Source organism: Notolabrus celidotus, unplaced genomic scaffold, assembly GCF_009762535.1.
Source record: "Notolabrus celidotus isolate fNotCel1 unplaced genomic scaffold, fNotCel1.pri scaffold_337_arrow_ctg1, whole genome shotgun sequence".
NCBI classification, from domain to species: Eukaryota; Metazoa; Chordata; class Actinopteri; order Labriformes; family Labridae; genus Notolabrus; species Notolabrus celidotus.
The window spans coordinates 10,609-33,948 of record NW_023260168.1 but is presented as its reverse complement, the minus strand read 5'-3'; the positions used below and the strand labels follow the sequence as shown (position 1 = coordinate 33,948).

Here is a 23,340-nt window from a genome sequence, read left to right as displayed (position 1 = left end):
ACTTTAGCTCTCCTGTTCATTATTAATCCGTCCTCCGGCTCCTCTTTTATTCATGCTAACTAAAGTGCAGCGGCTGCCGGCAGCTATAAACAGCAAGACCTCCATCGAGTCCCCCCGGTTCCCCGAGTCCTCTCAGAGACCCGGCTCTGAAGAGGAAGGACGCCAGGAAGAGGCAGACGGCTCCGTGGCCATGACAACGCCGACAGCCCTGTGGTCATGGCGACGAGCTCAGCTGATCATTTCTCAGCGGGGCGCCATGGGAACAGGATCCATCAATCCTGGGATGCCACGGTCATTTAGCATAATGTAATATTAATACGGCGCCGCGCCGCCACATAGCTCCTTCCCCAAACTGGAGGGTCTGTTTAATGCATGAGACAGGAAGTGAGGCGCAGCTCGCCGTGATTCAGGCGTGATTTCATTTGTTTGTGTGCGGTCAGAAACGTTTGTTTATGTGCTGCTGGGACACAAGATGGAGGAGAGGCTCATATCTTTAACCTAGGGTCTGACTTTAACACTGATGATCACAGCCTCTCTGGTGCTGATGATCCTTCATGTCTAAATCTGCTGAGTGTGGCTTTAAAGTGAGTTTGAGATCATCGTTAAGCCTCCTCACTCACAGCTGTACTGGTCTGGTTCACTCTCTGCACACGTAGAGATTCATTTTCAGAGAAAAAAACGTCTTAAAAGCTGATAAAACTAAACAAGTAAAGTGTAGATTGTTTTCCTTTTGGGGGTGGAGACCAAAAACAGAGAGAAAAGTGAGTAAATGTTGGAGTTACAGTAAAATATATATTTATTCAGAGAGATTTAAAGCTCCTATGAGATGTTTTTAGCTGGTTATGAAACAAGACACATGTACCAAGCAAGATTGGGGATTTGAAGTATCACTTTGACCACAAGGGGTGCCAAAATCCACACAATGGGAAACTTTACTACGCTGAAACGGTTGTGCTGCTGTCATATTTTACTAGTTCGACTGGTAAAATGTTCTGAAAGTATCAGAAGATGTTATTTTCTGACTGATGTGATGAGGTCGGTCCCTCAAATGGATTAATAATGAAATATAAGAGCTTGTAGGATGGATAACAGGAATCAAAAGATGAGCGGACACACTTAGGAGGAACAAATCTAGAGTCAATATTTAATGTAGATCTGTTTTCTTTGTTTTCAAGAAACAATCTGAAGATTTAAAGAGGAAATTCCTCCTCTGAGTTTCTAACTGTTATCTATTCTGTAAGAGAGCAGACTAAAATCTTTAATGTGTTTATTTATTTAAATTATTTTAACATTTTCCTCTTTTTTAATCTCCTTTCAGAGCAAAGAAATCATCTTTCAGCTTCAGGAGGATCTCATGAAGCTCCTGAACGAGCTTTACACCGTGAGTGGAACAAACTGATTCATTAATGGAGACAGATGTGGACTTTGTGAAACCAGAATCAAATGTTTCTGAACTCAAGGGAACAATTTTCAATCCTTCAAGAAGAAAATGTTAAATTCTGTTTCTGATAAATGTCAAGGTTTCTTTAAAAGCGTCTCAGAGTGAGACTGAAAACCTTGAAGGATAGAAACCTTCATCCTGTCATCAGTGAAATCTTGTTTTCCCATTTGTATGACTCTGTGTTATTATGGGCTGCTGTTGCCTAGGTGATGAAGACATATCACATGTACCACGTCGAGACGATCAGCGCGGAAACCAAACTGCGGGACGCGGAGCGCCAGGAGGGCCGCGTGAAGGGCGTGTCAGGGACCGGTGGAGGGTTGGAGCCGGTGTTCGGCCTGCGGATAGAAGAGCGCCACCAGAGACGCAACACGGCACGCAAGATGGAGAAGATGAGGGAGAAGGTAACGACGTCTACGCTTTTAAATTTGATTTATGGAGTACCAAAGTTATCCCGTTTGGTTAGCTAGCAACAGGAACTATCAGGAGCTAATTCAACGTTTTCAAAAGGTGCTTTTTGACCGCAGGAACTTTCACCAGGAACTTGTGACCTTTTGAGGAACTTTGCGTGTTTCAACAGCATGAACATGGGTCTAAATTTAGTTCCAGGGTAGTTGAAGTACCCCTTAATAAGTCTAAAAAGTCAGGGGTCGTTAGAACCTTCCAAAGGTCCAGGAACTTTTGTGGGCGGGGCCTGCATTGAGAGGGATGCATCCGATTGAAGAGGTGCTTTTCGACCGCAGGAACTAGGTACCTTTTGAGGAACTCTGCACGTTTCAACAGCATGAACATGTGTCTAAGTTTAGTTCCAGGGTAGTTGAAGTACCCCTTGAAAAGTTCCTACTAGGGGGGTTGTACCTTCAAAGGTCCAGGAACTTTTGGGGGCAGGGCCTGCAATGCGAGAGATGCATCCGATTCAAAAAGTGCTTTTCAACCGCAGGAACTTTCCCCAGGAACTAGGTACCTTTTGAGGAACTTTGTGCATTTCGACAACAGGAACCAGGGTCTTCATTTAGTTCCAGGGTAGTTGAAATACCCCTTGGATTGTCCAAAAGGTCAGGGGTATAGTACTTTCCAAAGGTCCTTGAACTTTTGGGGGGCGGAGCCTGCAATGCAAGAGATTGAAAAGCACCTTTTCAAACGCGGGAACTTTCCCCAGGAACTAGGGTCCTTTTGAGGAACTCTCCTCACCTCATGTCTCTTTGTTTCTTCATCAGAGGAAGGCTAAGTACTCTGAGAACAAGCTGAAGACTCTTAAAGCCAGGAACGAGTATCTGCTGACGATGGAGGCCACCAACGCCTCCGTCTTTAAATACTACATCCACGACCTGCCTGACATCATAGACGTGAGTTCACTCCTCTCCTCATCCCTTCTTTTATTCCAAACGCCGTCCAAACACGTTCCCTCCGTCTGTGTCTCAGTGCTGTGACCTAGGGTACCACTCCAGTCTGAGCCGGGCTCTGAGGACCTACCTATCAGCCGAACTTAGCCTTGAAGCCTCCAGGAGGGCGGGCCTGGAGGTGCTGGAGGGGGCCGTGGAGGGCCTGGACCCCGCCCGAGACAGGCAGCGTCTGCTGGGTCTTTACCCCACCGCCTTCTGCCCCCCGCAGCGCTTTGGATTCCAGGCCCACATGGGGGACAATGTGAGTACACGTTATTCAGAGAGCTGTGTTTACAGTCATAGAGAATCTAAGGGTTTGATCATCGTGGGTTATTCCTTTACATGAAGACGTTTCAGACGGAGAGATGGTCATCAGGGACTTCTGTTAGACCTAGAAATTCAAAGACTGTTCATTATTTAAAGTTCTTGTTCCTCTGTGTGGTGACATTGTTCCTCTATCTCTCAGGTGAACCAGATCGCGTCCCAGCCACAGGTCCAGGCCGAGCTGACCCTCCGTCTCACACAGCTCCAGACCCGCCTGGCGTCTCTGAAGATCGAGAACGAAGAGGTGAGACACGAAAACTGGATCAATGTTTAGAAACAGAGATTGTAATGAATGGAGGAAAGACAAACATCACTTGTAAACACTTTGTCAGATGTCCAGGCTGTGTGGAAATTCAACTATGATTCCTCTAACTACACACATCTCTGATTAATTCATGGTGAAAGTTATAGTGTTCAAAGATCTGAATGACAAACACTCAGATTGCTTTGCTGTTATACTCGGGTAGTCGTTTCTAACCTGAGTCAGACTCTTAACGTCGCTTGAAATGAATCAAACACACTTTGTTGCAGGTAAGGTGGAAATTTGGACACAATTTTGCTGCATATTGCATCAAAAATTGGACTAAAATGACATTCAGTTTGACTTTATTATCAGTCTTACTTTGAGTTTTCTGTAAAGTGAAAAGATAGTTTTGTTTTGCATAAAATGACAAAAAGAAAGGAACATCTTTGGAGGCTGTTTCTGCAAGGACCTGAAGCCTGTAACCTCCTGAAAGCTTCGTGCATCACATATAATAATAGCAGACTTAATTAAACAACACTTTTAAATACAAGAGATTATGTAAAGCTTTGAGAATCAAGCAAAGCATGAAACTCAGTGAGATCCTGAACAACTCGGTGAGACAGCAAGAGAAGAAGAAGTTAAATCAAGAGGATGAAAGACTTCAACATTTCAAAACACAGCAGAGAGGAAAAAGGAGGAAGAAAGAAAATAAATTTAAATAAATAAATAAAAAACCTTTACATCTGTTTGGATTTTTTAAAACATTTTGATTGCTTTTATAAAGGAAACCGCTCCAAATAAGTTAAAATCAGACCTGTTTAATGGTTAAGAAATGCTGGAGACATGGACGTTAATTAAGGTCTGAAACCAGGACAACACTTCTGGATCTATCCCCTGCAGACCTTCAGTTCCTGCTCCAGCTCCTCCATCAGTTTGTCCAATAATCTGTGTGATGGATCTGAAAACAGAACGTTTCCTCTGTGGTCAAACATCCCTCTGATTAAGACTTCAGCGTTTCCCCGTCAGCTCCAAAGTTTCCTCAGTGTTATGGTAATTTATCCGGGTCTAATGGGACGATAATGCAGCAGATGTATCCTCTAAAAACAAACACCCCGGAGCGTCTCGGTGAGGCAGGCTGAGGCGTCCTGTCGTGGTCGTTGTCGCGGGGCAGACTGGAGCGCCGTGTGCTCAGAGGGCAGCTGTTGACTCATCCTGAAGGGCATAAAAATGCTGAACCAGTCTGGATTAATGAGCTGCATCTGCATGTCTCAGCATCCTACACACACACACACACACACACACACACACACACACACACACACACACACACACACACACACACACACACACACACACACGCCCTGATTATCATGTACAAATAAAAACACTTTCACAGCCATTATCCCGGCTGTAAATACAAACACACTTTGCATATAAAGCGTACACAAACACAGCAGCTGTGCCTGAGAGCCGTTCATCAGAGAAGGAGGAAACTGTGACCTGAAACTGTTTCATAATTCATAACTCCGGACCGCTGATCCAGAGAGGTGAAGTCATAAAATATATGATGCTCAGTCAACCGCTCAAATATAGGGAGGGAAAAAGATGCAGAAAAAAAACTTGATTTAAAAAAAAGCAAGTTGGTTTACCAAAATAAAATGCTACCAAATCTGCAAAATATACGAAAAGAAATAATTGAAGGCATTCATTTATTGATAAAACACGGCATTAATCTAAGATTTTATTCCCCAATAATTAACTTTTATTATTATTATTCTTATTATTATTATTATTATTTTAAATACAAAGAGTTAAAAACACAGAACAGAGCAAAGGACTACCATTAAGACAATTATAAAATAATCATGTATAATCAGAGCTGTTATTTTTATTTTTAAGTCAAAAATTTAAACATACTGACATAAAATAAGAAAAAATCAATAAATGATAAATAAATACAAAATATGAAAAATAAAAGGAAATTGTTAAAAGAAAATTTAAGATTAATTTGAAGGATTGAGAGGAAGTAAAAATTAATTTACAAGCAATTTGTGTGTGTAAATATGCATCTATTAATGTGTCATTTAATATAATTGTTTCTCTTTATAATGCATTTCCTTTTTTTAAATTAATTGTATTTATTTATGAATAAATTTAGTTTTTATTTTCTTCATTAATCCATCAAAATTGTTATATTTTTATTAATTCCTTTTATGCATTTTCCTGCAGAGTTTGCTTTCATGTTTAGTCTTTGCAAACTAACTGAATTTAGTACGCCTCAAAAATATAACTTTAAAAATAATAATCATACTGTAATTATTATTGTTTCATGTTTATTTTTTATTTTGTTTAAGGAAATATTTCCTCATTGAGTCTTTTTCTTTTCTGTCTTTTTGCCACTTTTGTCCTCCGTACATAAGAGCCTTCACAGTCTCTAATCAACACTGGATCAGTAGAGTCCAAACATGAAGTCCAGTCTTATTCTTTTTAGTTAGGAAGTTATTTTTATGCATGTTTTTCCTTCAGTGTATGGGACAGCTGAGGAGAGAAGGAAACATACAGCTCTACATGTTTTGTAAAATGTCCAAACTGGAGGAAGATCCTCAGACTGATGTAAACTATGTTCCTGTGATTCCATCTCCCGCCCCCCTGCAGGTGAAGAAGACCTGGGGCGCGACTCTCACCACCCTGCAGGACATGACGGTGCTGGACGACTACGACGTCTCCCAGAGCTTCACCCACAGCCCGTCCTCCGAGTCGGTGAAGTCCAGCGTGTCGGACGGCTACTTGAACAAACCCAGTCTGGCTAAACGCCGGGCCAACCAGCAGGAGACGGAGCTCTTCTACTTCACGGTGAGACGTCAGCTGGATCTCACGGTCTGCAGTGACACACTCCTGAGAGAGGAGGAATCTTTTAATATTTCATTAAAGGAGTGGAGGCATTCCTTGGTTTAGATCAAGTCCCTTTTTAGTGGCGTTGTAGATCCCTGCTGTTCTGGAACAAACTGCTAATGGTTAATGTTTGTCCTACAAGGCCACCGTACCACAGCTGGGAGGACTGCACTTATTTCCTTGTACTCTCTGTCCTGATATCTTCTCTTATCTTGTCTTCAAACTACAGAAAGTCCTTTACAACATTCACCATTTTACACTGGCTGCTTGTGTGGATATAATGTGATGACATAAACCTCTGTACATGAACCAGTGGCTCTTTGGGTTCCCTCTTTTCTGTCTCACCATTCTTCCAAATGTGGCACGACCTGCTCCACAGCTGAGCCCCAGACACGTTCCTCCACATGTTCTGTGAAACCGACTCGCTGCAACACGAGTTTGATTCGCGAAGGTGCATCCATAATTCACAGCAGCTGTAATATTCATCTGGATGCTAATTTTGGAACGCTTAAAAAGGCCTTCAGTTAAATATAGGTTCCAAAAAATCAACAGCAGAGTCTTTTACAAGGAAACACAGAAGAAGAAGGAAGTGTGAGTCAAGCCACACCCCTGTGCACACCCTTCTTTATCCTCATGTTCTCACCCTTAATGGGACTGTGATTTATGAATTAGCATCATGAAGAAGATTTTGACTTAGAGACTGAGATTATAAACTCACTGTGGCTCACTAAAGTGAAAAATAACCAGGAAGTAAGCTCCTTTTCTCGTACACTTCAAGATAATCAGACTGCTTCTTGTAAACCTGAGGAGTCGCCCCCTGCTGGCCACTTAGAGGCTGCAGGTGCCAGTTAGACAGGTGATGTATTATCCCTGCTGAGAGTGTTTTTATTCTACTTTGTAGTCCAGCTATTAAAGTTAAAAGTGGAAAACTGCACGTGTATGAAACTGACGGTTCCTGGTAGCTGATTGTGTTTTGGGCGTCATGAAAAATGATAAATGTAATTGATGAAAATGAGGAAGATGTTAGGAGGCAGTGAGGATTTCTACCCTTAGTGACCTTATGGACAAAACCGCCGTCCATCAGAGTTCCACGTGATCACTGATGTCTTATTATCTTGTCTTTGTCCTGGAGGGATGAACAGATGATGTTATAGTTTTTGTTAATCTTCTATGTTCCTGTTTCTGTCCTCAGAAATTCCGCGAGTATCTGGAGGGGAGTAATCTGATCTCCAAACTGCAGGCCAAACACGACATCCTGAAGAAAGCCTTAGCCGAGGGTGAGACCTTCAGAAACCTCGTCTTTTATCTTAAACTTTAAATATCAGACATCATCTCTAACCTTTAACTCTTCTTTGTGTTGTCCTGCAGGATATAAAGCTGACCTCCTGACCACCAGGTATTATTACCACGTTATCAAAGTGCAGATTTTAAACGTGATGATAACCAACACTGAACTTCTCTTTGAGCTGAAGCTGAAACTCTCCTCTCTGTGTTTCTGCTCGTTACAGTCGTGGGCGGAAGAACTCCCACAGCAAGCACCAGGTAGAGTTTCAGCGTCAGGCTGCAGGTCGTTTCTCCGGGAGAGGAGAAGGATCCAATATCCACTTTTCACAATCCTGATTTTAGAGTGCAGTCATTTAAATCTCTGTTAGAGTATCATGTCACTTAATAACTGCTGGAATTCAGACGAGCAGATGATAGTCTATAAAACTAAATCTGAATAACTGATAATTATCAGACCAGAGAGACAGACTTACACAGCAACAATCAGGGTCATTTAAAGTTATACCTTTTTATTTGGCCTTTTTGCCTTTATTGTATAGGACAGCTGAAGAGGGACAGGAGATGTGGGGAGTAGAGAGTGGGGGAAGACATGCAGGAAATGGTCGACTGGCCGGGAATCGAACCGGCGACCCCTGCGACGAGGACTGTAGCCTCTGTATGTGGGGCGCTTAGACCGCTAGGCCACCAGCGCCCCCAATCAGTGTCATTTAAGGGCTTAATGTGCCCTGAGTCTTACCTGTCAGGCTACTTATATCGACCCTTCATAATACTCTGAAAGGTTGAAGATGCACTTCCCAGTCTAAAGGAAGTTTTTTAAGCAAAGATAATCCAAGTAGTGTAAGTCAGTCTGTGAAATCAGAAGGAATGAATAATATCTGACCCTGAATCTAAACTTCCTGATGTGTTCACAGGATTCAACCAAAGCCATACCTTTACTTGTGGAGAGCTGCATCCGCTACATCAACCTCCACGGTGAGTCTCATCATTATAAAAGTGATGTGACCTGATGTTAGACTTTATTAATGAAACAACACGATGTGTGTGATATAATATAATACTATACTACAGAAGGGGATGGGAAACTCTATGATACAATAAGATATGATATAACTGGATATAATGGATAGGATTTTATAACAACACGACATGAGACATCACAGTACCTTAGGATACAGGATGACACGAGATGACACAACATGATACAATACAACAGGCTTCATTACAATACTATACGTTGCATACGTTACCATTAAATTGGATATAATACAACACAACACAAACAATACAACAGTATACGTTACCATACTGCACCACATGATACATTATGATATGGTACAACACAAGATAACATGATACAATACAGGGTTTGATATGACACTTTGACACGAAACAATACAAGAAGATACAACCCACACGAAAAGAAACAATACCACATGAAAGATACCACATGACACAAAAAGAAACCACACGAAATGAAACCACCAGATACAACCATAGACTGTAAATGAAAATGGACAGCGTTGCTCCGCCTCTTCCTGTTGTACGGTTCTGAAGCCAAAAAATCCCTCTCCTGGGCGCCGCCATTGTGCAGCCAGAGCCTGTGAAGCCACGGTAACAAGCTCCGCCCTACAGCGTGACGTCACAAGCAAGTGGCAGCCTCCGGTCTAAAAATATGAGTCCAATGTGGAAGTGTTAAAAGCTGCAGTTCATCGAGGATCCACTAGAGGCTGGCTCCGGAAGTACCGGAAGTCACATACACATGAATGGGGAAAAGCTGATCTTTGCAGCATTAATAAACATGTTTACAGCCTGGTACAAAAGATGAGTGGAGTCTGAATAGCTCATTTCTCGATGTCCTCTCACTGTGAGGGGGGTGAATTTCTTTCTAATTCGGTAATTTATAAGATATTGAGATTACTAGTCTTCCAATGAGAGGCACAGCTGCCTGCAGGAACACTGCAGCTGTTGGCTAGGAGGCTCAAAGCCCGCCTCTTTACGTCACACTGGCTCGACAGAAGCAATATGGCTGCCGCAGCCGATTGGTCTCAAAACAGCTCTTCAGAAACAGATGGGTGACGTCACGGATACTACGTCCATATTTTTTACAGTCTATGGTCACAAGACGCTGTGTGTGCTTTGAAGTTTCCCTCTATGGCGGCTGTGAATCAAACAGGAAGTAAAACCCTGTTTTTTAACCTCTAATAACCAACGAAGAAGAAACTGTTCAGGAAAAAGAGGCCTTGAACGCAACACAGTGAAATACTAACTTCATATCACCACAGCATACGGAGGGAGAAACATTCAGACCATGTGGATTTATGTTTTAAAGTTTGACTGCTCCTCCATTCAAATGAATGGGGGAGACAGAGGTTTTGACCTATACTGCAGCCAGCCACCAGGGGGCAGACGACTTGGTGGAAGCTTCACTTCCAGCCGAGCGAGATGCACCCCTGGATACGACCCACACGACAGGAAACAATACCACATAAAACAACAAGATACAACATGTGAAGACAGGAAATGGTCCAACACATTATGATGTGAGATGACACAAGATGTCCTGACAAGATACAGCATGACAGACAAACGATAGGTGACGATACAAACTGATACAAGGAGATAAGTTATAACACAACATGATATAACACATATGATGAGGAACAGTACAATATGAAGGGATAATATCTGATATGATGAAATAAGAATTTGTTAAGAAAGAGGTAAACTATAACTAAAACACATCCTGTCTCTGCTCCTTCAGGGCTTCAGCATCAAGGGATCTTTCGTGTGTCGGGTTCTCAGGTCGAGGTCAACGACATCAAGAACTCCTTTGAGAGAGGTAGACCTGATACCTGAAGGTCACATGACCCACAGACCGGTTAGTGCGTGGTTAACCCTGTCCCGTCTGTCACCCAGGTAACGACCCGCTGATCGACGAGGAGAGCAACCACGACATCAACTCTGTGGCCGGAGTGTTGAAGCTTTACTTCAGGGGTTTGGAAAACCCGCTGTTCCCCAAGGACCGCTTCAATGACCTCATCTCCTGCGTCCGTGAGTAACCCTTCACGTTTAATCGATCTTTAAATCAGACGCTTCAGAGCTTTAGAGTCAGGATGTTTCTGTTAGTGTAGAAGAAGTATCCCATCATGTTTGTACATCTTTTCAAACTGTGACAGATAATTCAACACACTTCTGATGGTGTCTGAAATCACTTTCTGAGAGTCGGTAGTACTCACTGCTGTCAGAAACACAGACATGTCACTAAATCTGATCCCATCCCTTTAAGAAACACTTGACACTTGAACATTTGTGCCGCTTCCATCTGCTCGCTCACTGCTGCCAAGAAGCTCATGAAAGAAGTTGAAGTAGTGCAGACTTAATCCTGTCTGTCTCCAGCCCACACACTTGATTCTCTTCTCCATTTCTTGCTCTTTGTTTCCTGGAAGTGTCTCTTTGTCTTCCTGAAAGTCATCCCTTCCACAGCAGAGTTAAAGCGCCGTTGTTGCTGCTTCTCTTCTGGGCGTCCGTACGACACCTCGCAGCGTTTCAGTGACTGTGTGTGTTTGTGTATTTGTGTCTGCAGGTATTGAGAACATGTACGAGAGGGCGCAGTGCATCAGGAAGATCCTGCTGGGAGTCCCGAGGGCGACGCTGGTGGTGATGCGTTACCTGTTCGCCTTCCTCAACCAGTGAGTGTGTCCTCCAGTGAAACCCGGCCCTCTCTGTTAATGATAATCACCCTTTTCTTTCCCGCTCCTCTGAATCGTTCCCCATTATCCCACACGCTTTCCAAAGCGGAGGATAAACCTCTCTTTCAGTGGAGTGTGCACTTACAGCATGTCGAGATAAAACAGATCTCATTTTGACTCTGCAGCCTCTCAAATAAATATAGCATGAGGCAGAGCGGCGAGGGATGAAGAGGAGGGGAGTGTGATGTGCAGGTGTGATGTGTCCGCTGAATCTCTGCCTTTATTAGCTTCACATGGAGAGCATTCAGCCTCAGTGTTATTAAAACATGATCCTCTCTGTCAAGGAGAGTAAAATCATTTCTATTTTCATCTCTCTGTAACCTCCAGATCCTGTGAAAGCCGGTGGCACCGTCCCAAGAAGTGTTTTAATACCAGTGATTTATTCAGACACACATTTATGAGCAATAATCCGGCTGCCAAACGCACATTAGAGCATTACGTAATGAGCTATGAGGTTGTAATTGGCAGGAAATCAGCCGAATTGTTTTCAGCAGAGAAGAGAAGGAGGATTAACGGTGTACATGTCTCATATGAAGCTTTCTGTCTCTGCAGTCGACCGTCAGTATTTAGAGTCAGAACAAGAACAACAAGGAATCTGTTCATGCATTCACTCAGGGAGGAGGGCTAACAGCAGACACATGGATTTTTACTATCACCTGGAATAAGTGGACCTTTAAATTCAGGACAAATGTATTTATAATAATAGTGATAATTATTGTTATCATCATTAAGTTTGTTTCATTGTTTTTTTATTTTATATATTTTTTAAATGTCTTATTTTTACTGTTATATGACATGACCAATTACAAGCTAGACAACTCTATATCTCTTTTAAGCCTGGTCCACTTAGCTCAGCTGTCTGTCTGCCATACAGGCAGTGGTGGTTCTGGGGAGGGGCAAACAGGGGCCAGTGCCCCTGTAAAACTGAACCTGGACCCCCCTGTGGCCCCCCCCTCCACACCAAAATAATATTATACAATAAAAAAAGCTGTTCCAGGCGGATCACATGAATGTGGCTCTTGGTTCCAGTCCCTTAGAGCGCTAAGGGACTCATGCTGAGTGTAAACAGCCAATCAGCTGCTGTCAGTCTGCATGTTGATCTAGCACACAGTAGTCTATATGTCTAGTATAAAGGGATGCACTGATGTTTTGTTCTCAGCCGGTCCTCGCCCTTCTCACTCTCTTATGTCAGGGTTGAATGTGTCCCTCTGACAACACCCTTGGCCCCAGCCTGGCCCCCCCAGTAGAATTGGTCTAGAACCGCCCCTGCATACAGGACTGGATGAGTGATAACTTCCTGCAGTTAAACACTAAAGGTCCTCATTATCACCTCGGACAGCAATGCAGCTAAGGACACCACTTACTTATGCTCTCTCTCCACCACTGTAAAAAAGTCTTTTAGAAATCTCTGTTACTTCTGATCATCAACCAACACATTAAACCAATAACCCGGTCCTGCTTCTTCCACCTTAGAAACTTAGCTGAAATTAAATCCATGGTCTCTCACAGAGTTAGAAATGCTTGTTCATGCATTTATTTCCTCACGGCTTGACTACTGCAATCTTCTCTTCATCAACTACAATGAATTCAAAACGCTGCAGCAAGACTGTTAACCAGGTCCAGTAAAGCATCCCACATCACTCCCATCCTATTCTCCTTACACTGGCTGCCAATCAAATCCAGAGTACAGTTTAATATCCTCATATTAACATACAAAGCAATCCATCATCAAGCACCCTCTTATATGTCCGACCTGCTCCTCCCTTACATCCCCAGTAGACCCCTCAGATCCTCAGATCCTCAGATCCTCAGATCAGGGTCTGCTTGCTGTGCCTCGTGTCAGGTTTAAAACTAAGGGTGACCGTGCCTCTGAGCATGTGGCTCCATCTCTCTGGGACAGGGTGCTATACTAAATAAAGTTATAAAGCTTACAAGTGTTCATAAAAGAAAAAGAATACATGACAAATAAGCTCAAAGAAGGTGCAGACAAATTATGGGATGTTTAGACCCAATGAAGAGAAAATTCAGAAGACATAAGTTGAATATTCTGAGATTATTTTGTCATAAATTTGAGAGTTAGAAAGACAGAGATCGTCTTAGAATAAAGGTCGCAGTTTACTAAAAATAAAGATGAAAATATTGCATTTCTTTGTCAGGTAACTGTAAGTTAATTGTATTCTCCCTCTCCTCAGTCTCTCTCAGTACAGCGATGAAAACATGATGGATGCTGGGAACCTGGCCATCGTGTACGGCCCCACCCTCCTGCCCACGCCCGAGACCCTGGACCAGGTGGCGTGTCAGGCGCACGTGAACGAGGTCATCAAAACGGTCATCCTGAACCACGACAACATCTTCCCCGACACCAAGGAGCTGCCGGGACCGGTGTATGAGAAGTGCATGACTGGAGACCAGTACTGGTGAGAGCTCGTGTTTTTATACTCCTGGTCTGTGACGCCGCTCGCTCAGATTAACCTCAGAGAGAGTTTGAAGCTGAAAATAAAGCAGAGAGGTTAGGAATGAAATATTCTCCAGGCTCCTCTTTTCGTTCCGGCTGACATTTAATCTGTCAGGAAATTACAAGATATGATCTGTAATAGACACACACATTAAGAAGGACAAAGACAGAGAGAGAGACGGATCCTCACCGGAGAGAAGAGAGGGAGGAGGAGAGACTCTACGTGAGGAGAATCCATTAAAACAAGGAACCTTAACTCTGAGAAATCATCCAGTCTGACTTAAACTCAGAGACCATATCAGGATCTCTGATCGTCATTTACAAACATGAAGAACTGAAACTCTTATCAGTTCTTATTTCTGCTGTAAAGATCGTCTCTTTGAATGGGTGTGTATGTGGTTTCTGGTGTTTCTGCAGACAGCCTCTAGTGGACGCTCAAGGAACTGCAGTTTGCTGCTTGGTTGCAATTTGCGCCGAAATCTGCGCCTTTCTTTGGAGTCATAACTCCATCAAATTTTACCACACAGACATGAGAGACATATCTTCAGATTCAGGGGAAGCATGTCTCAGTTATCAACATATATTATAATAATAATACCTTTATTTATAAAGCACCTTTAAAAACATGTTTACAAAGTGCTTTGACAAACAGAGCATGGTTCAAATTACAAAGTAAACCTTTAACAGACAGGGAGGAGGAATTTAAACAAAACAGAACACAACGTACTTTAAACAGAAGGAAGTGGTGTGACAATAGACCAATAAATCATTGTTTAAGAGGTTTTTCAAGGGTAAATAAAATAAATAAGTAAATAAATAGAAGTAAAATAAATAAATAAAAATGGATAAGTAAGTAAAAGCATTAAAGGACAATAAAGGAGGTTTTAAGAATGAGAGGATGACATCACATCGGGAAAATTAAAAGAAGTGGAAACATATGAACCTTAAAATAATAAATGAAAAAATTCATATATATATTAAAACAATAAATGATCAAATAAAATGTAAAACAATTAATTGAAGTCTGAGGCCGTGGCTCTCTGCCTGAAAACAGTGGATTGTTCTCTCTCAGTGGGGAGCGAGACTTTGCTCCAAGTGGGGGAGTTTAAGTATCACAGGGTCTTAGAGCGTGAGGTTCACAGGCGTCAGCAGTGATGCAAGCTTGTACCGGACTGTTAAAGTAAAGAGGGAGCTGAGCCGGAAGGCAAAGCTTTCAATTTACCAGTCGGTCTACGTTCCAACCCTCACCTGTGATCATGAGCTGTGGGTCTGAGCTGTGGGTCCTGACCGAAAGGATAAGATCTCAGATACAAGCAGCTGAGATGAGTTTCCTCTGAAGGGTGTCTGGGCTCAGCCTTAGAGAGAGAGTCAGGATCTCAGACAGCATCGAAAGGAGTCAGCTGAGGTGGTTCGGGCATCTGATAAGGATGCCTCCCAGACGCCTCCCTTTAGAGGTGTTCCAGGCACATCCAACTGGGAAAAAGCCCCCGGGGGTAGACCCATAACTCAGTGGAGGGATTATATCTCCCGCCTGGTCTGGGATCGCCTCAGGGTTCCCCAGGAGGAGCTGGAAAATGTTGCTGGGGAGAGGGATGTCTGGGTCAATCTGCTTGGACTGTTACCTCTGTGACCAGACCTCGGATAAGAGGAAGAAAATGGATGGATGGATGGATGGATGGATGGATGGATGGATGGATGGATGGATGGATGGATGGATGGATGGATGGATGGATGGATGGATGGATGGATGGATGAGTTGGATAAAACTAAAAATAATAATGAAATAGAAGTAAAAGCGGTTAGGACGATGAAGTCACATAAAAGCAAGTCTGTTAAAATGGGTTTTAAGAAGAGGTTTAAAAGATGTCACTGACTCTGCATGATTTATCTATTATTTATATTTTTGCAGAGAAGACTTGGGAGAGAAAAACGCTCCAGAACCTGCAAGAAAATAATCCAAGTTTTTATGCTTTCTCCAAAACAGTCGGTCTTAAACCCAGGGGAGAACTTCTAACTGGAACAGCTGTTACCTGATCTGGTTTATTTTAAAAGGCAGCAATTAACCAAACATTTAGAAATGTAGGTTTATAAACTGAGGCTGAAGTTGGTGCAGCTCTGCTCCTCCTTTATAAACTCAAACTGTCAGGAGGAGGGAAGTGAGGCAGAGAGATTCAGAATCTGAGGAGGTTTAAGTCACCATGCAGCCGGTCAGAGTTTGTCCTGTAGTTGTCGCCCTGCACACAGAGCCCCTCCCCTCCTCTCCCCCTGGATTCCTCCTCCTCCTCCTCCTCCTCTTCCTCTTCTATCACAAACTCTGTGACATCCTGCTGAAGCTGCATTGTTGCATAAACCTCCTCAGACTCTGAATAGCAGCCTCGTCTCCATCTGTGCGTTCTCCTCCCTTTGTTCCATGTTGAATGGACAGAGTGTGTGTACAAGTTTCAGCTCCTCTCTCTCTCTCTCTCTCTCTCTCTCTCTCTCTCTCTCTCTCTCTCTCTCTCTCTCTCTCTCTCTCTCTCCCTCTCTCTCTCTCTCTCCTCCCTCCCTCTCTCCCTCTCTCTCTCTCTCTCCTCCCCCCCCTGCAGCGAGAGTCCGTTCAGCGAGCCGGGGGCGCTGGAGGAGGCCGAGCCCGACGGCGGCACCGAGACCCAGACCAGCGACGAGGGTACGCGTGACCCCTGACCTTCACACAATCGCCCCCACAATCCCATCCCTCCATCTCCTGGTGGAGAAGGGTTGCTACGGCAACAGCAGCCATGGAGACATCTCACATTCCCTCCCTCCCTCCCTCCCTCGCTCCCTCGCTCCACACCCTTCCTCTTTGCTTCTCTTCATATTGGAATTAATAGAAAGGCGTTTTTCTGATGCTCGTCTCTGATTGGCTGGAGCAGAACTCCACAGAGACGTTTGATTGACAGGTTCATGTCTGGCTCTTATCTCCGTCTCCTCTCCTCCCCCTCTCTCTCTCTCTTATCGTTCTCTCTCTCCCGGCAGAGGGTGAGGCTGTGGAGGCGGTGGCGAGGTTCGACTACGTGGGCCGGTCGGGTCGCGAGCTCTCCTTCAAGAAGGGAGCGTCCCTGCAGCTCTACCAGCGCGCGTCACATGACTGGTGGGAGGGGCGGCTCAACGGAAACCACGGCCTGGTGCCTCACCAGTACATCGTGGTGAAGGACAGGCGAGTGATTCTCTCTCTCTCAGAGCGCCTCAAAGAAGATGTGTTAGCTCTGTGACATTTCCTCCTTGAATTCAAACGCCATGAAGAACAGCTGACGGACGCCGACAGCTGATTAATTAAAGCCGCAGTAGGGAGCTTCAGCTGGTTATGAAACAGGCTGACATTCAGACCGCAGCCTCTTCATGTCTTATAATATCAACACTGATCATCTCCATGTCGTTATTTTAATGCTGCAGAACAACAAATGAGACGTATCACTTTGTCCACAGGGGGCGCCAAAATCAACACACACTGAAAACTTCCCTCAGGTGCTTTCTCCTTACCAACACGACTCACACATAAAGCATGCAGCTCAGAGGGCTTCAGACAGACAACAACAAGAATGATGAAATACATAATGATAGAGAAATACTTCAAAATCAAATAAAATCAAAACAGTAAAATTAAGAAAATGAGTAAAAAAATAAAAATCAGTTAAAGTAAAAATAAATAGGATCACTGTGGTGATGTCTTAACTTTAATTTATTAAATGAGCTTGTGTTCAGAATGATATGCGTAGTCTAAGTTAGTTATTTTAAGGTTTTAAATAAAAACAAAGCGCTTCAATAAAAAGAAGCACGCTCTCAACAGTTCGCTCCAACGTCTCAGATCCACTCCTCTTCATGCAAACTCTCACTGCACATCATATCCACACCCTAACAGACTAAAGGAGAGAGGAAACAGAGAGAGGAGAGATGTTTGAAAGAGGACACGAGTGAGGCTGCACGCTCTGCCTCCCCCTGCTCACAGGATGATGTGGAAGACATGGGGAAGAAGAGGAGAGGCAGAGCTAAGACAAGAAGCCTGTTTGAGCTGAACGCTCTACCTCCCGTCTGTATAAAGAAAAAGAAGAGACTGTAGAGAGAGAGAGATCAGAAAGAGGACAGGGGAGGGAGAGCCAAGTCAGGAAGCTTGCTTGGACTAGAGCTCACCTTTACATGGTCAGGCTGTACGCTCGACCTGCACCGTGTAAAACTTTCCTCTGAAAATATACATGTTATAAAAGTTTGTGCATGCTCAACTCAACTCAAGTTTATTTATATATCACTTTTCATACATAAAAACCTGCAGCCCAAAGTGCTTCACAGAATAACAGAGACAGTCAGAAAACAACAGCAATGATAAAATGATGAAAGGCATGTTTAAAAATAAAATACTTAAGAATGAAATAAAATCAACACAGTAAAAATAATAAAATGAGTAATAGTGGAAATAAGGTAGCACTAATAAGATCAGATGAACACAATAAATAAACAGATAAATAAATAATTAAATTAGATAAATAAATGTTAAATCAATGATTAAAATAATAATGCAGTCCAGGGCTAAAAATAAACTACTCCAAATTAAAAGCTAGATTAAAAAGTTAAATCTTAAGTTTACTTTTAAACCCTTGCAGCAGGTTTCATCTCAAGTGTTATTTTAACTTCAGTTTCTACAATAAGACATACAAACTAACTTAATGCAGACGACAACAAGTGGTCACATGATGCACAACATTTAACAACAAAGCAAATTGAATTTTTTTGCAGGTGTCTTGTTTGTAATCTTGGAAATATGCAGAAAGTATAATATTTCAGAAACCCCAACTCAAATTTGTAATAATTTAATGGATAGTAAAGTGTGGAATAAAGTAAAATAGATAGCTTTTATAAATCTTTCATTTTTAAGTCGACATTTAAACAATAAAATCAGCATTATAATTAATATTATTAATAATGAATCATATTTGTTTTAAAGGAACGTTCAGCTCAGGATAAAACACAGATGTTGATATATAAAGGAGTAAACTCTTTAAAGTCTTTAAGTTCTCTTCCTGGTCTGAGTCCTGGACTCGCTGCAGTGATGGATGTGAGTGGATCTGTGGCGGACTGATCTGCACACCTTGTTGATTAACGGACTTCATGAGACTCTCACTGACCACATGCTATTGATCCCTTAATTGATGATCGGTGTGTCGTGTTGCTTCAGCTCTCCCTGACACTGAGAGTGTGCGCTGTCTGTCCTCAGGGCCGACGCCATGTCGGACACGCTCAGCACCAAGGCGGACAGCGACGGAGGAAGCAGCAGCACCGACGACAAGCGGTCGAGGAGCGAGCTGAGCTCCCCGACTGACATCAGACCTCCAGAGACCTACAACAGGTCCGTCCTGTAAGACAGCTTCCATTATCACGGGAGGAGGGAGGGAAATATATGAAACACATTTTACAGCTCGCTCTCTCACCTCTAAAAATACCTCCCACATCATCTGAGTGTCATCGTGCTGCTTCTCATGTGACTCTTCTTCTGCAGGAAACACGTCGAACAAAAGATGTGAGGTGGAGATCCAAGTATAGAGATCTAATCTAAATATGACATGCACGTGTTCGTCTCTGCAGCCTTCCTCTTTCTTTAGTTTGAATCTAAATAATAAATTCAAATGTTGGAACTTTTCCAGTAAAATTCTTCTACTTGCAGCTTTGAAACAGGCTGTAATGACTTCAACAGAACTATTTCCCACTGTGTAATGCCTTTATTGTATATTACAGCTGAAGAGAGACAGGAAGTGTGGGGAGTAGAGAGTGAGGTAAGACAGGCAGGAAATGGTCTACCAGCCAGGAATCGAACCGGCGACCCCTGCGACGAGGGCTGTAGCCTCTGTATGTGGGGCGCTTAGACCACTAGGCCACCAGCGCCCCTTAAAAAGACTATTTTAACCTCTTTTCTTTCTTTTATTTGAGATCAAATGACTAACACAAACTGCTCCTGCAGATTGTCTGAGCCTGCAGCAGTGAAGAGGCTGTAATGGCTGCAACCAATGCTCCAAATACTGCAACAGAACGTCCATTTAAAGTAACTTTAGAGATGACTTAGATGTGTGAAGGTAATGTCAGAAAGGATCTCCACAGAGATAGACCTTTCTTCTTTCTTTCTTTAACCAGGTAACAGACTCATTGAGATTTAAAACCTCTTTTCAAAGAGTGACCTGGCCAAGACAGCATTTAATCTAAAGACTAAGACTAAATCTAAAGTAGCTGCCAAAATGAACACTGCATCTAAAGTAGCTTTAGAAATAACTTAGATGTGTGAAGGTAATGTCAGAAAGGATCTCCACAGAGATAGACCTTTCTTCTTTATTTATTTAACCAGGTAACAGGCTCAATGAGATTTAAAGAGTGACCTGTCCCAGACGGCAGCACAAAATAGGTTACAACACAACAAGCACACAAAACAACACACATAGAATACGGTCACAGCTTCACATGGTTACATGATTACACAGTGCAATCACAAGATCTAATGGAGCCTGTTTCTCTGTCTTTTATGAGTGACTTGAATTCCCCCAGAGGGTTAGGGTTAGGGGGTTTCTATTTCAACCCCATGAGCAGTAGACAACCTGGGAAGGAGAGATAGAAGCTGTTTGCTATTAAATATATTATTCACAGAGTTTATACAGCTGCTGCAAAAGTGAAATTTGATCAATGCAGTGGTAGAACAGCAGCTCCTCTTTTAAATGACTGAGTTTGTTGAAGTTTGTTGGATTTGATGACGAATGGAAAGATTTTAAAAAGCTTTTAACTCCCCAACACAAAGGTACATCTCTCTGAAGGGATACTTGCTTTAATATGTTTGAAATGTAGAATAACAATGAGGCTGTGAGTGATGAAAACAAACCTTTCAGTAGGGGGTTTTGCTGCTGCAGGCTGGAGTCAGTTCAGAACTTGTTGGCCCTATTCATCACAGGCTTAAAACCCCTGAATACTCCTTTAACTAGCACACAGTGAGTAGCTAACTGAACCTTCCTCTCTGCTTTGGTTGCGTGCTGCAGCCTCTCTCTGCTCCCACAGACCTCCCCAGCTGACTGCAGCTTCTTCTTTTGCATCAGTACACTGCAGCGAGCTGACATGCCATCATGTGTGTGGAGCTCGGCTGCATATTTAAGAAGCTCTGAAAGTTTCTGAATTTGATTTGAGTCGACTGGAGACGTGTAGAAGTGGAGAGAGGGATAAAAATAACCCTCCATTGTTTCAGAGCTCTTTCAGCCGGCTGACGGAGACCTTTGTTTTAATGTCTGCAGAGCGCTGTGTGCTCGCTCTTTACACGCCGTGAACATACAGAGTGAATCCCTGTGTGTGACTGCAGAGCGTGCAAACATGTTCAAATATTAAAGAGATTAAGAAGTTAAGATAAACGTACATGCTTGTTTCTGATCTGCAGGAAGTCTGAGAGATGTGTGGCCCATATTTTAAAAACACAGTATGCAACTTTCTCAAACAACTAAAGGATCCATCTTAACATGTTTCCACTTCCTGTCGTCAGCCACAGGAGGAAGAGAACTGACGGTTTGTTCCGCCGCCCCCTCGGCCGCTCCAACGACAGCCACTGCCACGGTAACGGGGGGATGATGGAGCGGAGTTCCCCGCCGGTGACGGGTCACTTCAGTCCCAGGGAGCTGCTGCTGGGACGAGGGCAGGGCATGACTCCGCCCCTCGACAGCCCGGAGCGCCGCCGCCGCTCTGCCGCCGCCGTGACCATGACGGTGAGCCGACATGATTCGCTGAGGAGGCCGGAGGACACGCCCATCCGGCGCTCGTGCAGCGGGCAGCACGGCTTCGGAGACTCTCACCGGTCCAGAGGGATGGATCCTGATACACTGGCGCAGGTACACACACACACACACACACACACACACACATGATGTTACTACATTATAAAAACATTAATACTGAGACAGATGAACGACTTAAACCTTCTTTTTTCTTCATACTTTGGAGCTGAAATGACTAAAAGGTACACAAAGTTCACCCTGCAGCACAGATCAGGCTGTAATGGCTGCAACATAATCTGAAGAAAATACACCCGACAAAAAAACCTTCATTAAAAAGTTCCTTTATGTTTAATAACAGCCTCAGAGTGTTACTGTAACCATCTGAACGCATTACAGATCATATTCCTCCATTTAAAGACCTTATTGTTAAGACTAAGATGTTTATTTTCAGCTTCAAACAGACCTTATATCTCTCTCTTCAAAGTCACCAGACTCCATTCACAAAGACATGAATTAAAGATGCAGGATGTAGAACACAGACGGTGTATCTGTGCCCTGATTGGTCCGTTTCTTTGTGACTTTAACTGTCAGTTCAGATCAGATGAAATGTTTATTAAAGATGTAAAAACATAGAATAACAAACTAATCCAGGCAGCGGTAGACAAACATCTCATGAGGTCTGCAGGGTAGAGTTACTGTTTTTATAAAAGGAGTCTGGTCGATGGAACAAGAGTTTGTTGTCTCTTTAAATCTCTTTATTCTGCAAATCTGCAGCTCAGAAATGTACAAGAATAAAGAATCCATGTGGATGTCTTGGTGTAAAAACAAAGAACACAGGAGTAGAATAAGAGGGAGAAAGATTCTTTGGGTTTAGCGGGTAATTCCCAGTCAGAGTCCTTGAAGAAAGCTTTGCTTGTTTTTAAATCTTCTAAGTAGCATCACAGTGACACTCTGACTTCCTGTTAGAACGTCCCCAACCTTTCCAACTTTTAAATCACGTCTTAAAACATATTTTTATTCCTTCGCTCGTTCTCTGTCTCTGTTCTAATTGAGTTAACTCTTTTTTTTCAGCGTTTTTTTTAAGTGTCTTTAAGTATTTTTTTGTCTTATGTTTTATTATGATAATTTTATTTTATTTTATTCATGTATTTATTATTTTTCAGTTTTTTCATGTTTCTTTAAGTACTTATGTCTTTCATTATGATTATTTTACCTTTAATTTATTTTTTATTTTATTTTTAGTGTTTTTATGTATTTGATAAATTTTGAAGAATCTTATTTTATTCTTTTTTTTTTTAAATGTTTTACAGTGTCTTTATGTGTCTTTCTTTACTATATTTTTTAAGTGTCTTCTGTGTTTTATTTATTTTTATTGTCTTTTATTTATTTATGTATTTATTGATTTGAATTGTTTTATGTTCTGTGTGTTTTAACTTATTTAACCTCACTGTGCAGCACTTTGATAAACTGTATAGTTTTTTTTAATGTGTTATTTAAATGGATCTGATTGGAAGCTGGCAGGCTTTGATTCTGACCCCAGGCTCTCTGCAGAACATCACTGCCCTTTTCCTACTCCATCCACTTTATGTCTCAACATTTTAAACTAAATGTTTAAAGAGAGACTGGAAGAGATGTTGATAAAGACCGTGTTTGTTGCTGTTGAGTTTGTCCACCAAGCCTGCATCTTCCTCCTCTTCCTCCTCTTCCTCCTCTTCCTCCTCTTCCTCCTCTTCCTCCTCTCCCTCCTCTTCCTCCTCCTCCTCTCCCTCCTCTTCCTCTTCCTCCTCTCCCTCCTCTTCCTCTTCCTCCTCCTTCTCCTCCTCCTCC

General features: G+C 42.8%; 1 protein-coding gene and 1 long non-coding RNA gene across 3 annotated transcripts in view; one reads left to right on the top strand and one right to left on the bottom strand.

Annotated features, from left to right (window-relative positions):
* The window catches only part of LOC117809677 (SLIT-ROBO Rho GTPase-activating protein 1-like), a 31,684-nt gene that overhangs the window by 5,729 nt on the left and 2,615 nt on the right, over positions 1-23,340 (top strand). Inside the window, exons 4-21 of one of the 2 annotated variants that reach the window (XM_034679132.1) lie at positions 1,319-1,381; positions 1,648-1,845; positions 2,659-2,787; positions 2,864-3,085; positions 3,290-3,391; positions 6,047-6,244; positions 7,476-7,560; positions 7,652-7,679; positions 7,792-7,825; positions 8,479-8,539; positions 10,329-10,406; positions 10,484-10,618; positions 11,151-11,256; positions 13,509-13,733; positions 16,357-16,436; positions 16,766-16,946; positions 18,996-19,127; positions 21,285-21,627. In XM_034679132.1, coding sequence (XP_034535023.1) covers positions 1,319-1,381; positions 1,648-1,845; positions 2,659-2,787; positions 2,864-3,085; positions 3,290-3,391; positions 6,047-6,244; positions 7,476-7,560; positions 7,652-7,679; positions 7,792-7,825; positions 8,479-8,539; positions 10,329-10,406; positions 10,484-10,618; positions 11,151-11,256; positions 13,509-13,733; positions 16,357-16,436; positions 16,766-16,946; positions 18,996-19,127; positions 21,285-21,627 — 2,400 coding nt within the window. Of the gene's footprint in view, positions 1-1,318; positions 1,382-1,647; positions 1,846-2,658; positions 2,788-2,863; positions 3,086-3,289; positions 3,392-6,046; positions 6,245-7,475; positions 7,561-7,651; positions 7,680-7,791; positions 7,826-8,478; positions 8,540-10,328; positions 10,407-10,483; positions 10,619-11,150; positions 11,257-13,508; positions 13,734-16,356; positions 16,437-16,765; positions 16,947-18,995; positions 19,137-21,284; positions 21,628-23,340 lie in introns of both variants that reach the window. The other variant, XM_034679131.1, reaches the window with a different exon arrangement.
* LOC117809678 lies at positions 4,214-6,982 on the bottom strand. The gene is made up of 3 exons (XR_004630608.1): positions 6,629-6,982; positions 6,076-6,286; positions 4,214-4,667 (listed from the first exon to the last, which is right to left on the bottom strand). It is a non-coding gene; the product is annotated as an uncharacterized LOC117809678 (long non-coding RNA).